At 42.5% G+C, this 18,216-nt stretch overlaps 1 protein-coding gene across 1 annotated transcript in view; it reads left to right on the top strand.

Annotated features, from left to right (window-relative positions):
- Positions 1-18,216, top strand: part of LOC103807199 (mitogen-activated protein kinase-binding protein 1-like) — a gene marked incomplete at both ends in the record, with an annotated part of 35,151 nt that overhangs the window by 1,890 nt on the left and 15,045 nt on the right. The window contains 14 exon segments of the mRNA XM_009079923.1: positions 1,850-2,020; positions 4,264-4,401; positions 5,036-5,218; positions 6,548-6,708; positions 8,979-9,168; positions 10,189-10,335; positions 11,438-11,487; positions 11,489-11,611; positions 11,723-11,814; positions 12,205-12,330; positions 13,998-14,068; positions 14,528-14,649; positions 15,576-15,651; positions 18,099-18,210. Coding sequence (XP_009078171.1) covers positions 1,850-2,020; positions 4,264-4,401; positions 5,036-5,218; positions 6,548-6,708; positions 8,979-9,168; positions 10,189-10,335; positions 11,438-11,487; positions 11,489-11,611; positions 11,723-11,814; positions 12,205-12,330; positions 13,998-14,068; positions 14,528-14,649; positions 15,576-15,651; positions 18,099-18,210 — 1,762 coding nt within the window.

Here is an 18,216-nt window from a genome sequence, read left to right as displayed (position 1 = left end):
CCTCTTCCCCTTTTCTTAAAAATTATATTTCTGTTGCTCAATTCTATTCATGTGGGGTAGGAAAAGTGGTAAAAAATGAAGCGGGTACTTTTCTTACTAACAACTCAAGCTTTTCAGTTTGCAGCTTCATTGGGCTAAATGGCAAATTCAGATTTAAAAAAAAAGCCTTTCCAGTTGCAAAACATGTTTCCTCTAGCCCTGTTGTAAAACCGTTTCTTTTTTTTTTTTTTTCGGAAACCTCCCACGTGTTTGACATTTGAATTATTGCTTAATGTAGCAGCGTCCCCTGCTGGTGTCAGCAGTCGCAGATTCGACCTCTCCCGTAGGAAAATGCTTTCTCAGTCCACTTTTTCGAGCTTCCTCTTAGCCACCTCATGCAAATTCTGCCTAATAACACTGTAGTTTTCTGCATGGCTGTCTGTTCAGGGAGGGACAGCATGGAGGTTAGTCCTTGGCTGCCATGCATATGAAATGTCTTTTATATATTTCAAATTGATATGAAATAGATTTCTTTTCATCTCTTTAAATTATATTAGTTTTTCTTTCTCCCCATGGAAGTATAGATTCCTTGTCCATGAGGGTGACACAGAGCTCACTTTTGGTGAACATTTCTTGAAAGCTGAAATGCAGATTCAGTTTGTTAAGGTCTCGGGGTATATGTTAAGATGCTGAAAAATATTTATATGTATGTATATATACATATATGTATGTATTTAAGTACAACAGCTGTTTGGAGCTGATTCAGCTCATTGTAACATCTTGCCAGCCACCTTGAGACCTTAGCTTGGTCTTGCAGGAGAGAGAACTGTACCAAATGCAGTAAAATCTGACTGTGGCATTTTTCCAGGCCACAAGCTGTTGCTTAGCAAAGCTTTTGAACAACAGAATTAAAGCATGCAGAATTTTGAGGTTTTAAAACTTTGACTTTTACTTGTGATGAGACTTGCATCTCCCTCACAATCAAATGACTTACTTAAAACTGATCAAAAAGGTGCCATTTTTCCATGTTGCCATGGATATGTTATCTTGCAAGCTACTGTTTTGACAGACTTCAATGTGAAATCATGAGCAGTTGCTTGAGTAGGATTTGCCTATCAAGCACATTTTTGGCCAGCATTTCAGCTCATCTTGTGTGCCTTGTTTTAGTTTGGTTCAATAATGAACAATTAAACAAAATAATAGAATTGTCTGCCAGAAGGTGCTGAATTGGCGTTTCTCTTTCTCTAGAGAACAAGCATAAAAGCAGAGGTTCTGTTCCCTCAATGTCTTTTTCTCTGATATTACCCTGCTTGTACTCTTTCAGGCAGAATGCATCCATGTGTTACCTTTGTGACAGAAATGATGCTGCTAGTCTCCCAGAGGCCTCCTCCAAATGGTGTCCGATAGTTTCATAGCAGTTGTGTCATGTTTTTGTATGACATGACCTGGCTTGATATCTCAGATGTCCACATTGTGTTAGGAGCAAAGGATGCAAGGGCCTTTTGTTTCAATGAGTCTAGAGATACAATCTGTTATAATCTTTTACATAAGCAGGCTATAAGTTCCCATTACAAAGATCAGGGATGTGCCTCCAAAGTATTGTTCTGGGCTGTTTTGTGAGTAGCATAAGAAAAGGATTAAAGCAGGGGAGATTGTATTAATTCTTTTGGACACCTGTTGAAAGGCATATACTCCTTAAGTTGTCAGTCTCAACCTGGATTTTAAAAAATCAAAGGAACCTCTAAACCTATTGTGGGTGCATCATCTGGACACCTTTTCCCAAGCTCCTACATATTTAGATGCTTGAATCTGTCAGAACTCACCCTAGGGGTTGAATTTCCTGTTTTATGTCTATTCTTGTCCCCTTTAGAGTGGACACATGCCTGCAGTTCGGGTATGGGATGTGGCTGAGCGAACCCAGGTGGCTGAGCTCCAGGAGCACAAGTACGGTGTGGCCTGTGTGGCTTTCTCCCCCAGCTCCAAGTACATTGTTTCAGTGGGGTACCAGCATGACATGATTGTCAATGTGTGGTCATGGAAGGTAAGTTTTCTAGGAGAATGAGTGGACTACAAGGTGTTGCTTGAATTAAAAAGAGTTGACAGTCTGACTGTAAACTATGTAATTTCTATCTTGCTTTCTGCTTGTTTTTTAATTCTGTAGTTATTGTTTGTTTTTTGACATTCATAGACACAGATGAGTTTGGACATGAGCGAAAGCTATGGGCTCTTAGGGAAGGTCTTAAGTAACTTCTAAAGGGATATTGTCTATAGTTGGATACATGCGACATCTTGCTGTCCAGCCAGAAAAGCCTGGACTTTGAAACTTTGCCAAACTGTTGTGCTTTTTAGGTGCTTATTAAAAACTGATTTATGAGGTTGAGGAAGGAAACTCTCATCGGCCAGGGATTTCTTTTGTTAGGGTAGTGGATGCTCTTGGCTTTTGTTTTGGTTATGTCAGTTTGTCATAGTCTGATCCCAGCCTTGATGGGTGAGAAGGGGAACACAGAGAATTCATAGTGGGTGAAAGCCGATGGAAGTCAGCCACAGTCGATCCAGTCTGCCAGTGGAGTGGGGCAGCACTCAGTAGAAACAAAGCCCATGTCTTATCCTCTAGGAAACATTGAAGCATTTGTTATTTGTAGGTAAGAAAATATACACTTATTGTCAGTAGGCTTTGAATCTTCTCTATTAATAAATGCTAGGCACTTATTCAGCTCCTGCTACTTCTTCAGGTGCTGTAATCCTCTCTAAAAGAGATGTGACTGTTTTGAAAAAATTTAAGTGTATCTGTTAAATCTCACAGGATCATAGAAGGGTTTGGGTTGGCATGGACATAAGGATCATCTAGTTCCAGCTCCCTGCCATGGGCAGGGACACCTTCCTCTAGACCAGGTGGAAACCCTGTCAAAGCCCCATCCAGTCTGGGCTTGAACACTCCCAGGGATAGGGCATCTACAGCATCTTTGGGAGCCTGTTCCAGTGCCTCACCATCCTCACAGTAAAGAATTTCTTCCCAATATTTAACCTAAATCTACCCTCTTTCAATTTAAAACTATTACACCTTGTCCTATCACTGTACTTCCTGATAAAGAGTCACACCCAATGTTTCCTGTAGGGCCCCTTGGGTACTAGAAGGTTGCTATAAGGTTTTCCCAGAGCCTTCTCTTCTCTTGCAGCTTGTAAGTCCATGCTCACTTAGTGTGTTACTCTCTTCATCACATTTCCTGTGCTGCAATTTAAGATCTCACTGTTGTCTTTTACGTGAGCTGAAGTTTGACCTTGCTGGGTTTTTTTGTACAGCTGAACTGTGCATGGTGATAAAACCTAAGTGTGTATGTCAGTGTTGAAAACTGAGTGCTCAGCCTTTTGGTTCTTTCTAGTTAAGCAAATTAAAGTAGTGACTTGGAGAGGGTCACAATGCATGGCATGTGTGGGGCGGTACAAGCAGCTTTGTTTTCCCTTGCTTGTGCAGGTTTATTCTGTTCACTGTGATCCTATTTATAATTACGCACAGGAGAGCTTGTGAGGTAAGGACTGTCTCACTCTTCTGTGCTGAAGAATACACACTTTAAGCGTATGCTCCAAACCGTGACTGTCAGGAGGTTCAGCTAGACTTTATTTTGAAGGCTGGACACCAAAGCTAGAAAGACTTTACCTGACCAAAGTCAATGAAGACTGGGAGACCAAGATGTGAATACAGATCTCCTGAAGCATTTTCCTGCCCTTTTAACCACAACCCTTCTTCTATCCTCTGTGCTGCTGCTTTGATTTCCCTGTTTTTCCTGGGTAGGAGATGTAGTCATTTGACTGTGATGAAAAACAAAACCCATGTTGTCTGTAGGGTTCCCTTGCTTCCCTAAAGAAAGACCACAGCAGTGGTCCAGATGTTGAGGTCTGCAAGGGTCCTAAGCCTCTGTGTGCTGGTCTACATATGCATTTGCTGTTTAGAAAGGGAAATGGGTTTGCCCTGAATTGTTGGTGATTGTGAAACCATGTTTATCATGGCTTAGACAGGAAGTTTCTGCAGGCACTAGTGCCTCTGATTTTTTCTTGATCACAGTCAATGTTGAAGTGGAATTGAATATAAATGTGAATTACACTGTCTGCCAAATCAATGCTCCCAGCTAATGCTGGGCAGGTTGTATTCGGAGGAGAATTGGGAATAGTTTGGGCCTTGTCTTTTTCCTGCTGCAATGCTTGTACTGGATATATGCCTGTAATTGAAATTGGTTTCCTTTGCTTCTGCACAAAGAAATGAAGCAATCTAAACAATTGTGTTTCCAGAAAAACATTGTAGTGGCAGCCAACAAGGTCTCAAGTAAAGTGACAGCAGTGTCATTCTCGGAGGACTGCAGTTACTTTGTTACTGCTGGAAATCGGCATATCAAGTTCTGGTACCTGGATGACAGCAAAACCTCCAAGGTGAGAGAAAGTACATCAAGGCCAAGCTGTGAACAGGCATTTCCATCTTAGGGCAGCATGGGTTTTGCCCCAGTGAGCTGTGGGAAGTGGGAACTATGGTTTTTCTGGGTTTCAAGGACAGTATTCCACCCCTGGCTCTCATGCATCAGTCTCCCCATGGGCTGGTAGCACCAAAAGCTTGTGTCCTGTCATGCACTGAGGCAGGAGCATGGCTCCTGGAGTTGCATAGCAGCATGCCTGTTCTGTAGCAGCCACATATATGGAAAGACTAATATATTAGAAAAGAGCTGCAGTCATTGAACTCCTTGGAGCACAGAGGTGGGGAGAGCTGTATGATATTGGCATGAACATCTCAGTAGGTTGTGAGTGTCATTTAGAAATGTCAGCCAAAGTGTTTTAATTTTTAGCTGTTTAAGTGTTTAAATTTTTAACTCTGGGGGACAGAGCTGACAGCTGTCTGCTGATGAACTGTTGTAAACATGAACAATATGTCACTACCTCACCTTGTAGGCTGTTGGCAGCTCCTTCTTTGGGTCACTTCAGTCCTTAAGGCTTGATGACCTGAAAAATTGTGAAGTGCCTTGCTGTATTTCCTACAATTCTAATTCTAACAATATCTGTTTTCTATTGGTAGGTCAATGCCACAGTACCCTTGCTAGGTCGCTCAGGATTGCTTGGAGAGCTGAGGAACAACTTCTTTGCAGATGTGGCTTGTGGACGGGGCAAAAAAGCTGACAGCACCTTCTGTATCACATCCTCAGGGCTGCTCTGTGAATTCAATGAAAAAAGGCTGCTAGACAAGTGGGTGGAGCTGAGGGTAAGTTTACATCCTCCTATTCTGCAGTATTTGTGCCTGCTGAAGCAGAGCAGGAACAGCAGTTAATAAGGGAACTCAGAATGCAAGCTGACCACCAGCAGTAAGAGTCATTGGGCCTCTGCCACTTAATGATTTACTCTGAAAGGTCAGGCAAAAATAGCGATGCCTCTTGGCAGCAGGATTTTGTTGATCATTGAGGCACTTTCATTCTCAGGCCTCAGCATTACAGCTACTGCTCTTCTGGCAAAGCAGTGTCCTTCTGTAGCTTTGACAACCTCTGTATGATCTTTCCTGGCTTGGCCTAGACAAGTAGGTGTTTTAGAAGGATTCTGATTTCTATCCACTCTGCAGTGTCTTACTTGGCTTGTGCATCTTAAGTGTAGGTTCTCGAAGGTATTAATTAGTTTGGCTACTCTAAACCACCAGGTTGGCTCACAGTTAAGAATTTAATGTAACATGCCCACCTGAAAGGATCCAGTATATTAAAATCAAGGGGAAAAAGTCTTTCCACGCTTTCACTCAAGTGAAACACCTCTTCTTTTCTTTCCTTTCCTCTCTAAAATCTGCCTTTCACTCTCGCTCAGAATACAGACAGCTTCACAGTAAGTTGAAAAAACCTTTTGCGTTGAACTCATCCCCTTTTCACCACACTCCATTTTGTACCATTTTCTGCCATTTGTACAGATCCCAAAGGGAGGGGAAGAAAATCTGTTTTTTCTTTTCTTACCCCCTTGAGACAGGTAATGTGTTGGTGTGCTAGTACAGGGTGAGGTGCTGCTTGTCTGATAGTGGTGTTGAATGTCACAGGAACAAAAGCAATGTTCAGAGTAGGACTCAGCTGGAGCAAATGTACATCTCTGCTGACCTTCTGACGCAGTGGGTGTTAGAGGAAGTGGGCTTTTTTTAAACCACTTGGAATCTGCAATGGACCTTGGCTGGGAAGCTACTCAGAAAGGAAAAATAGATTTTTAGGCTTTTCCTTACTCTAGTGGTGTTGAATGTCACAGGAACAAAAGCAATGTTCAGAGTAGGACTCAGCTGGAGCAAATGTACATCTCTGCTGACCTTCTGACGCAGTGGGTGTTAGAGGAAGTGGGCTTTTTTTAAACCACTTGGAATCTGCAATGGACCTTGGCTGGGAAGCTACTCAGAAAGGAAAAATAGATTTTTAGGCTTTTCCTTACTCCCAGGGTTCGACTTCAGCTCTTCCGTCTTCCGACCATGTCTCCTTTGTCTGTCAATTTTTTATTCTCCCTGTCATGTATCTGGTGACGTTTGATATGTGAGATCAATGCTTATTCACCTTCTCATGTGCTGTGTCCTCCTCAGACCACTGTGGCAAACTGCATCTCTGTGAATCATGACTATATCTTCTGCGGCTGCGCTGATGGCACCGTGCGGATTTTTAACCCTCTGAACCTTCACTTTGTCACCACCCTGCCGAAGCCACACTTCCTGGGAACAGACATCGCGAGCGTGACTGAGGCCAGGTACCATGGAGAAGGGTGGAAGGGAGCCAGGGAGGCTGGTGGGGGTTAGAACTGCTCCCCATACCTTTGCCATCTGTAGCATGCTCTTTTTATGGATTAAAATTGGCAACCTGTTGCAGATCTCTCTGAGCTGTTGCAGCCTTGACTTGTGTGGCTGGGCCACAGCCCAAAGCTGGTTGCTGGACTGCACAGCATATTTTGCTCCTCATCTCCCTGGGATTTCTCAGGTCTGGTGGTCTTTTGGCATTCATTGCTATGAGCAGGCAGGCAGAGGGCACAGGATGCTGTGGCACACTTCTGTTGTTCTTGTGCAATGGCACATCCTTTGCTTGTCACTGGTGAGGACTGCAGACTCTCCTCCATTGCAGTATAATGATCTTGCTAAAAGATGCTCAGGCTCTCATGGGGCACTTTTTCAAAGGCTCCCTTGCAATCTTTTATAGACCAGAATCTATTGCTGTTTGTAGTCTTTCTTCTCCCTCAGTCTTGTGCATTCTGTTGTCTTGCTTTCCTGCCTTGATCCAATATCTTTCCTTGGCTTTCTGTTTCTTATCTTCTGGTGTGGGTAATGTGATTTCTGTACAGCTCTGTCTGCCAGCTTGCAGAGGCTTATGCTAGAGAAAACCCTTCATGTGTTGCTGTTTGTCAGTCCTGGTTGGAGGCTTTCCCAGTCATCTACTGTTGCCCTCTTTCACTTCTGTGACTAGTATGGAAAGAAATCTGAAGATGTATGAATCCACCAGCCATCATTGTACTGGATATCTGGAGTCACCATGTCACAGATATACTCTTTTGTTGGTTTCTTGTTATCCACACACACACACACCCCCGCCTTATTTATTTATTTATTTATTTATTTATTTACTCACATTTTTTCTATACTTTTCTTGGGAACTTGAGGTATAAGTTCAAACAGTGTATTGTATAATCATCCTCCAGAAAATAAGTAGGAGATAATGACGTTTCAGTAAGGGAGCTAGAAAAGAAACTGGCTCAGTTTAAAATGTAAACACTTTCTGGTAGTGCTAAAGTCAAGCAATTGCATACATGGACCTTTTAAAAATATTCTCTGCTGCTCTCGTGCATCAGTAGTCAAGCAGAAATATTCATGTGGTTCTTAAACATTGGTATGTAGTGCTGATTACAATCTAAACAACATTTTCAAACTAATTTTATTACTTCCAAAGAAGCTTGAAAATACAGGACTCCTTGTATTCCTGTGCATGCCAGAGTCTCTCTGTGTGATGCCAGTTGCCTGCAAAGAAGTGCCTACACCTGTATCAATGATTTCATTTCTCAGTAGAATCTGGAATGTGCTCTTCCAGCCTCCAAACCTGTGCACTTGCAGAAGAAGGGCTCCAGTTGTCTGCTGCACTATTTCCACTTTGGTTCCATCAGTCCTTTTAAATTGTTCTCAACACCCTGACACTCTGGTTGTAATGACCTTGCTCAATAGCATTAACAGCATTGTGACATGGCTGAGTTCAACTCAAGTGAATAGAGCAGCTCCTTTACATGCATGGCAGCAGGACTGAACAGAGAGCCCCTGTAGAGGAGATACAGGGCTCACATGGCATGATCTTGGGTCATACGTGGGAAAAAAGATGTTTACTTGTTCTTCAGAATTCTTTTTTAAGTTTGCATCAGAGAGCTTGTCTGTCTAGAAAGGACTGTACCCATCTGCAGTTGCCCATTTCACAGGCTACTGCAAGCAGCACTGTGTTGGCCTGTGTGTGGGGCAGGGGTGGAAGGGAAACAGGGCAGACAAGTGGCCACTGAAATGAACCATTCCTTTGTCCCTTGCTCTGATGTGCTCCTGTCTTTTGAATGCGGTACTTATTCTTCTGCTTGGCAAGAGCAGTTCCTGCTATCAGTAAACAAAATACAGTACCCACCAAAAGATGATGCTGCCCTCCCTTTTGTTTTGAGATTATTTGATTTGGATTTTACCACTCAGTAATGCAGAGGAAATTATGATGATTTCCAGTAATTATCAAATGTCGTCTTCAGCCCTTCTTTAGGGAAAATCAGTCAGCTGTCTGTGGTGGGTATGTTTGTGTGACTTTTGCTGTGGGACCTTGAGGCTTCTTTTGGGACTCTATTCAGGAGACAGGTTTTCCCAGCCAGCTACTCTCTCTACCTATATATGCCACAGTGTATTGTTTCCCTCAGCAGTGCCCTGTGGAGAATCTGAGCTCTCATGCTTCACCTCCTTGCCTTGACTCCAAGCGAGCACAAGGTAACCAGGATGTTGTTCTCCTTTTGTGCAGCCGTCTTTTCTGTGGTATGGCTGATGCGAAGTATCCAGACACTATTGCCTTGACCTTTGACCCCAGTAACCAGTGGCTTTCCTGTGTATACAATGACCACAGCCTGTATGTGTGGGATGTCAAAGACCCGAAGAAAGTGGGCAAGGTGTACTCTGCTTTGTACCACTCTTCCTGTGTGTGGAACATTGAGGTATGTTGTCTGTAGACACAAGTGTTGGATTGCAAATTGCAGCTGAGGAAGTCTTCTAACGAGCTGCCAAATTTGAATGCAAACACTTACTGCAGAGAGAAAGAATTGACTCAAATTTTCTCCTGTGGTTACTGTGGCTGCTACAGGGCCTAAGTTGGTGTTGGGAACAGCTGTTTGGCTGCACTGCAATGGCTGACCAAATGTGTGAGAGGCAGTGTGCTAATGGGAAAAAAAGTCTCACCATTAAAAGGTGAGAGGTGAGAGAAGGAGCAGAACTGGGAAGCTGAATGCAGGGGCTCCTTTCAGAAAATGCACAAGAGTTTACTGCTGACCTCAAAAAAAATTTTGTTTGAGGTCTGTGGTGAGCAAGTGCTCCAAAGAAAGAAGAATGAAACAAGTGCTAAGATCTGATCTCTGATCCTTCTTAACCTATTTACCAGAACATCTGGAAACAGCCTCTCAAGTGGCTGTCATCTTTCAGTCTGTTTAGATGGCTTTCCCTCAGAGGGACAGAAGGAAGGAAAAAAGTTATAGGAAACAATCTTGTTGTTAATATGTTGAAATATGTTTAAGAGTGGTCAGGAAAGGGGGAAGTGGAAAGAAAGTGGGAAGAGCTAAGGACTCTTATTATTTATCAATTGCATCTCACCCTTTTATTCTGAATTGTAAATTGACAGTAGTAGATGAAATGTGCAAACAGCACTGCAGGGTTGTTGTTGCAAGGTCAGTGTTGCATGGTCTTTGAGGTGCTCTCTTTGAACTATTAGAAACAAAGGATGCTGGCTTGTTGCACACTTCTTAAGGAGATTTTCTACATTCAGAGAAGTTCAGTGAACATTTGTTTGAAGTGAATATGAAACTCTGTTCTGCAAATAGGTTTTCATTAGTACTGTCTGGTTTTCACCTTTACAAAACAGAGGACAGCCCTTTTGTCTCATTTTGTTTTGAAACTTGCTACCAGTGTCTAGGATGCCAGGTGCCAGGCAATCTCATTCAGGGGTTGATTTTACCTGCCCTTAGATGTATCCAGAGGTGAAGGACAACAATCAGCCATGCCTCCCCCCTGGTTCTTTCATCACCTGCTCCTCTGACAACACCATCCGCCTGTGGAACACAGAAAGCTCCAACATCCATGGCACAGCTCTGCACCGCAACATCCTCAGCAATGTAAGATCCTAGGTTTTGATCACCTCCTTGCCCTTGGGGTTGCTCTTCCTCATGTACAGGTATTCCCAAGTTAAGGCCTAAACTTCTTTGGATCTCTTAAGTCAACATAAGCTTCTCTGTAAACTGAGCACAAGCCTGGTTAAGTGTATGAACCTGAAGAAACATGAAGGAATTATTGGGTGGAATGACGGTTTGTCTGAAATGGTTCTGGGGACTATTACTGCTTTCATAAACCACCCAAGGATTCACCAAGCTTAGTCTCTTCCATAAGGGTCATGTGCTTCAGGAGAGCTGTTTCTCTTTTGTCCATGTCTGTAATGTGTAACCACTTTAAGATTTGTTTGGAAAAGGTCTATTAAATGAAGCAGAGATCTGGGAGAATTGAAAGAGAAACAATTTACGTTCACTTCATCTATATAACAGGGAGGATACTCATACAGAACAGTGATGGACATTTCCTTCTGTTCTCAGTTATGTTGGAGGATCCATGGGCACAGCATCCCTGATCTCCAAAATCTGCTCATGGTGGAAGAAACTCTGGCTTTTTCTGTCAGTTCACAGAAGGCTGATTTAGATGATCCCTAAAAGTCTTTCAGATTCCTCCTGTGTCGTCTAATATGTTATAATCACTAACCCCAGAGATTGTCTGTAGTGCAGGAGATGCTGTTAGTTTCTAGCTTGAAGGGAAACATGCAGAGGATGATCGTAAGATGCAGCTGTTAAACTTTCATCCTACAATATGGAGAGGTTTAGTGCTTGCTCCTAGCTAAAAAAGATCCTGTCAGTTACGGTATTATTGCAAATAAAGTGTGTATGTTGGCCAGGAACCAAGTTTCTAAGGCAGATGCTTTGGTTTAATATTTTGTAACTAGTAAATATTTCTGGGTGTATTGTGTCCCCAGGACTTGATGAAAATCATCTATGTAGATGACAACACTCAGGTACAGGTTTAGTGCTTGCTCCTAGCTAAAAAAGATCCTGTCAGTTACGGTATTATTGCAAATAAAGTGTGTATGTTGGCCAGGAACCAAGTTTCTAAGGCAGATGCTTTGGTTTAATATTTTGTAACTAGTAAATATTTCTGGGTGTATTGTGTCCCCAGGACTTGATGAAAATCATCTATGTAGATGACAACACTCAGGTACTTCTGGACATCAGCAGGAAGTGCAGACAAAGCTGATGCACAAGTGATGGATACGAAGGTGGGGATACGCACTGTGTGTGTCAGTCCCAGTGGGGAGCACCTGGCCTCGGGAGACAGGATAGGCACCCTCAGGTAATCCCATAAAGCTTCTTGTGCAGATTGCAGGCTGGTCAGGCATGAGAATCAAAACCAGGTCTTGCTAATTTTATTAAACATACTGAAATAAGCCATGTTGTGTCTTAGGATATATGAGTTGCAGTCTCTGAAGGAAATGCTGAAGGTGGATGCCCATGACTCTGAGATCCTATGTCTGGAATACTCCAAACCTGATACAGGTAAATGCAATTGAGCTGCTTCTCTTTTGCATATGAATGTAGTGTTGGGCAAGTCAGAATATACAGCCATGGTGTGTCAGAATTTTCAGTGGTGAGCTACTTCTGGACTTCAGATCAGGCTTATGTCATTGGGCCAGTAGAGCCAGCCTTTGAAAAAGGCTTTTTTTCTCATAGTTTTCCTTGGAATGTTGTAGTTGAGATTGCTACTTTTCATTGGAATACTGTAGACTGAGATTGCAACTTATTCTGCTTATTGTTATAGTGTGAAATCCAAGGGTGTTATTTTGTGTCCATCCATGCAGTTAGCTGCAGTCCCTAAGATGACTTGAGAAGCTGTTTCTAAAATAATTTTTTAGTCATGATCTTCCACTCTTTTTACCTTTCTGACAGGTTTAAAGCTCTTAGCCTCAGCCAGTCGGGATAGATTGATTCATGTCTTGGATGCTGGAAAAGACTATAGCCTGCAGCAGACCCTGGATGAACATTCTTCTTCCATCACTGCAGTGAAGTTTGCAGGTAGAGAATCATAGCCTCCCTCCAAAGCTAGATTTGAGCGCTGCCGTGTTCCCATTACCGTAAAGTAATTTTGACTACTTAAACACTGAACTAGGCCAGTTTAAAGCTGAGGATGGTTGGTTTTTTTTCATCTTTTGTAGCTGCAGTCCTAACATAAGGTGATACTTGATGGTACTTGCCCCCTTTTTCCTTTTTGTTTTCTTCTCCTCTCCTTCCTACCCACTCAAAAAACCTCTCCTGATTGAAGTCCTCAGCATTTCTTTGGAAAGCTGTTTTCTATAATGATTTACTCCCTTTAACTGATGTCAGATGGCTACATACTCTCCTTAGTGAAGAGAACTGTCATTGCCCAAAAAAATCCACAAACCCACCAAAAAAGGTTTTGGGATTAACTAGTCACAAGTAAATTTGTCATGGCAAACCAGTGTAAGACTTTATATTCATAGTAATGGAGAATGTTGCATCCCTAGCACTCAGTTACTGCTGATGGTCAGACAACAGTGTGCTGTCTTGTGCTATTGTTGGGAACAGCAAGGGTTGGCTGCTCTGTCAGGAGGAGCTGATAGCCAGGGGTGACAGGAAGACAGGCAACAGTAGTGGCCTCACTGGCAGTGGGAAAGTCCCACAGTACCTGAACAGGGTGGAACGGATCAAGTCCAGTGGCAGTAACTAGATCCAGCCAGTAGTGTGGATCACCTGACAAATCCATAGTGATAAGGTCTTGATCAGTCTGGAGATGGTGGTCAGGGTCAGCCACAGTTCAGTGCCTGCCAGGCAAGCCCATGGCAGCAAGACAAGCTCAAATTCAAATCAGAAAGCTGAGTCTGTGGGTCAGGGTCAGGATTTGGTTCAGTAAGGTATGTGCCCAGTCACAGGTGTGGCTGCTATGCTGCTGCAGTGTAGCTCAATTGGGGCTCGAGGATGAGAACCTCAGTTTGAAAACAGCTCCTCAGTGAAGAGACCTTACTTGAAGCTTCGTAGTACAGGCTCCCCAAAGCCACTGTGAGGCTTTTTCAAGATCTTTTCTTGAGGAGCTCCAAGGCCAGTAAAAGCTTCTCTGACAGGTCTGTCTTATCAGTGAGGTGGCCTTGAATGCAACCAGCTGAACTCTCGGGAGATGAGGGAACTGGGCTCAAGGCCTGGCAGCTAGAACCTTTGTGCTGGTCTGTGAGCCAAGTGTAGTCGTGCTCAAAGTGGGTGCTGTTCAAGGGGCTTGCATGATATGGGATCTGTTTTCATTACCTGGAGTTTTCCTAGGTGTTACATTGCTGAAGGAGCAGATTGGTTACAGAAGAGTGCTAAGGGAAGAAGGGAAGCCTGCCCTTGCAGTAAGAAAGGGCAGCAAGAAACATGTGACTGACTCTTAGGTCTGAAAATTGCCTATTGCCTGTTTTCAGCTCATACTGAGTGTGAACATGCCTTATTGCCACAGGGTGCTGTGCCACATAGGGACTCAGCATTTGTCAAGCCTTTGTTTAAAGGCCTCTTGCACTCTGAGCATTAACAACAAATTCTGTCCCTGAGAAGGGGCTTCTGTTTTGCTGCTTAGGGAGGAGTCAGGCTTAGCTAATCAGGACTGGAATAAAGAGCAGTGGTATAAATTGAAACATTTCCTCCACCATGTATCTGTGTTTATCTTTTGATTGGCTCCTGCGTTTTTGTTCCAGCCAACGATGGGAAAGTGCGAATGATAAGCTGTGGGGCAGACAAGAGCATCTATTTCCGCACTGCACAGAAGGTAACCTTATTACAGCTTTTTGTGCACTTTTAATTAATAATCTCTCCACAAAGGAGCAACTTCAAAGAATATCAGAGGTTCTGTATGAGCTTGTTGCTATTTCAGCCTCAGTGTCTCTCATTGACTCCATACAAGAGATTACATTTGGAGAACTAGTTTTGTGAAGCATGCAGCTGCTCCCAGCCTGACCTCTCACAGCAAGATGTGAAGTAGGGAACTGTCAGGATATGTTTTTCTTTCACTGCCAGAGCTGTGAAAGAAAAACCCCTTCACTGAGGAGGGGTGAAAGAGTATGGGCTGGAGGGAGGAGTTCATTGTGCCTCCAGTCCCAGCTGCTCTCAGCAGCTCCCTGGGAAGTGTTGCTTTGTGCTGGCTGTGTGAGAAGACTCATCTGTATTTAGCAGTATTAATAATGTGTTGAGTACTTAATTTTGACACAGTCTTTACCCACATGTTTAGACGGGAGAAGGGGTTCAGTTCACCCGAACGCATCACATTGTTAGGAAGACCACTCTGTATGACATGGATGTGGACCCCAGCTGGAAATACGCAGCTATTGGATGCCAGGATCGTAACATCAGGTTAGTTGACTTTTTGTCTTGAAAATATTTTTGCATTTGTAAAAGAGGTGGCCCCATCTCCATCATTGTTCCTCTAGGTTATTTGATGTAGCATTTTCAGACAGATCTGAGACCTCACTTCACACTGTGAGGTTGAACTCACTGATAAGAAACTGTGAATATGTGCAAATGCCCATGGGACTCTTGACTTCTCATTGGGTTGTTCTGCAGAGTAAAGCCTTTTTAGTGGGAGAGCAAGTGTGCCTTCCTTGGCACATCATTGAGCTGTGGCACAAGAACTTCTGCACTGAGGTAATTTTTCTGTTTAGGGGTACGTCTAGTGACAAGCTGTGAGGTCCTGTGGAATAGATGTGACTGTAGGAACCTAAAACTCAACTAGGTGTGACTGTCTTTGGACAAATGGAGTCTATTCTCTGCTCCCTTTCAATCCATTTCTCCAATCTGTCTTCTTGAAAGCAAAGGAGACTCTCTGTAGTTGTGTGTCTCTTCCTATTGTAGCTGGATGAGATGTTGAGAGAGTTTTGGTCATAGATAAATATCACTACTGGATGTAATTTGGTTTTGTATTCTAACATAAATAAAGCTCTCTTAATCTTTAATGTGAAGGAAACACAGGTATTTTACAGCAGGAAGGACTGATTGATTATTGGCTTGAGAATAAAACCTCAGTTTTAATTCAGATAATCTGCTTGGTGTCATATCATCTAGTATTGGGCCTCTACATTACTTTAGAGATGGTTTTTTGAACCATTTAAATGATTCGTGGTTATAGGTCATGGAGATAATTTCTCCACTTTCTGTGGCTTGGCCCTGTTTCCTCTATCATGTGGAATGAAGAACAGGGAGAGAAAAGGATCCTGGTGACAAGAGCCCTAGAGCAGTACCTGGGCAAAATGAGCCATGTTATTTTATGTCATCCCCTTCAGGGTTTTCAACATAAGCAGTGGGAAGCAGAAGAAGCTTTACAAGGGATCCCAAGGTGAAGATGGCACCCTTATCAAAGTAAGCTGTTTTCTTTTTCTTTCATTTTTTCTCGCTTTTCTGAATGCAGTTCAGCACCAAGAAAATTAAATACAAGCCTGAATACAGATTTATTTTTTTAAATTTTATTTCTTCTTGCTCCATATTTTGTCCTTTACTCTGTTGCTGCTTCCTCCTTAATGCTATCCTTAAGGGCTGGTAATGTATTTGGGTTCCATCAGGCTAAAACAGGAAAAGAGGCAGTGAATGCTGAAGTTGATGTATGACTCTTCTCTCTGTCCTCTTTTGTAAGTGAGTCACAGGCCCATGTTGTAAAAACAAATAGAACTGCACCAGTATCTGTCAGAAGATGATTTAATCCATTTAATTTAATCCTTTATTTTCTGCTCCAGAGAGCTCATTCTGGCTTTCTTGACTGTTTTTGTCAGGATTTTTAAGGTGGAGATGCCTGCTGATCAGTGTTTCTGAAGTAGTTTTCAGAGAGCAAATACAAATGAAACTCTTTGAGTTGATAAAATTAAGTAGCATCTGTCCAGAAAAGCAAGAGTCTTGGACTGCTGGACAAGCCTGGAAGTTGCTTAGAGAGAGTCTGTTCATGTTTCCCACCTGCTGAGTGCATCCAGGCCTTGGGGTAGGGTAGCACACCTGCTTCTGCCACTACCAGGGCTTACCCTGGTAAATCAGGTGTGTTTAAGATTCAGATTTAAGAGTGATGCCAGTATATTGAGATGTGGAAGAATTGCATTCTTGTCTTTAATGGGTAAAAACCAGCTGACACAACCAAAATATCCCCCAAGTTGCCAAACAAGTGTCATTGTAATTTTTTTTCACTGCTAATTTTTCTATTTTTTTAAATAAAATACTTCTGTTCATCTGCAGAGGTCAGCATTATTATTAGGGACTGGAAGGAATGTCCTGTGAGGAGCAGCTGAGGACTTTGGGCTTGTGTAGTTTGGACAGGAGGAGGCTGAGTGGTGATCTCATTGCTCTACAGCTTCTGAGGAGGGGATGCGAAGAGGGAGGTGCTGAGCTCTTCTCCCTGATATTCAGTGACAGGATGCATGGGAATGGATCAAAGCTGCATCAGGGGAGGTTTAGATGACAATAGGAAGCATTTCTTTACTGAGAGTTTGGTCAAACACCCTAGAGTGGTGGTCGATGCCCCAAGCCTGCCAGCATTGAAGGTGTGTTTGGACGATGCCCTTAATAACAAGCTTTAATTTGGTCAGCACTGGATTGGTCAGGCAGGAATAGAAGATCATTGTAGTTCCCTTCCAGCTGAAATTATTGATGCATGCAAATAACTGGGTAAAAAAGGGAGGGGAAAACAAACAATTTTGTTCAGGGTCAGCTCTTCTGTTTTACAGAGAAAGATAAGTTCACTTTTTCTTTGCCTGTTGTAAATCCTACGAAGTTTTATATAAACCAGAGTAATGAAAATGAGAAATTAATGCTACACCTTATTGCTGATAAGCTTAGGTGCTTGATTATATCTTTCTCAGACCAGAAACCATGAAATGTGCTGAGAGTTTTTTTTCGTTTATAATACCTTTTATGGGGTTTTGTGGAGGTTTTTTTTGTGTGTGCCTCAAGCAAGGAATCTCTATTATTTTTAATGTTGCTTGGCTTATTTTTAAGACAATTATGCAACCAAGGGATTATGGTTGTCTCTGGAATTTAAACTTTTTTGGCATGTTGTTCTGAGATCATAATATACATTGCAGTTTAATGAGTAGAAACCAAACAGTGATACTGGAAGCAACAGATACAGCAATAAAATAAACATAACAAAAAGAAAAAGTTAACTACTGCTGCAGACATAGTGAGGAATTTGGAGGGGGATTTATATTTGATCCAAGATAAAGCAACAAACAGGTGCACATGAAAAAAAACCAAACAACAAACAAACTAGCCCAAAAATGGTAGTTGCAAATGCTGGAGATTTGACAGCATCATCACCAAAGAAAGTTTCTTGGCAGTGTTGAGTTTTGGTGGTTTTTTTTGGTTTGTTTTTTTTTTTTTTTTTTTTTGTTTGTTTGTTTGTTTCTCTCCTCAAGATTGGAATCTTTTAATATTTCACTTTTTTTTTGGGGTGTGGGTGTGTGTGATTGGGGGGGGGGGTGTATTCTTGTTTTGTTTTAATCTTATAATAGGAGAAAGAAGATCCAGTGGTTAAAAGAAGGTTGGAGAGAGAGATGTAACTCTGTCCATTGGTGGTGGTGTCTTCAGTCATGAAGGCATTTAATTAATGTACCTTTAGTCTCTGATTAGGTCGGAGATAGTCTTACAAGTTTAGTCAGGTTGGAGATTGGGATGCTGGATAGTATGGTACTCAGGTGGAGTCCTGTGGGAGCTACTTGCCTTTTATTCTGTTTACTTTGGCTGCCTTGAATATTCTGGACCATTTTCATGTAGTTTGAATGTACTTTCTCACCAGATCTTTGCACTCCTCTTGTCTCCTGAACCAGGTGCAAACAGATCCCTCTGGTCTTTATATTGCAACCAGTTGTTCTGACAAGAACCTTTCCATCTTTGATTTCTATTCTGGCGAGTGTGTTGCGACGATGTATGGGCATTCAGGTATGG

The sequence above is a fragment of the Acanthisitta chloris genome, unplaced genomic scaffold (assembly GCF_000695815.1).
Source record: "Acanthisitta chloris isolate BGI_N310 unplaced genomic scaffold, ASM69581v1 scaffold4740, whole genome shotgun sequence".
Classification (NCBI taxonomy): domain Eukaryota; kingdom Metazoa; phylum Chordata; class Aves; order Passeriformes; family Acanthisittidae; genus Acanthisitta; species Acanthisitta chloris.
The sequence above is the reverse complement of the archived record's forward strand: the minus strand, read 5'-3'. Positions and strand labels throughout refer to the sequence as shown.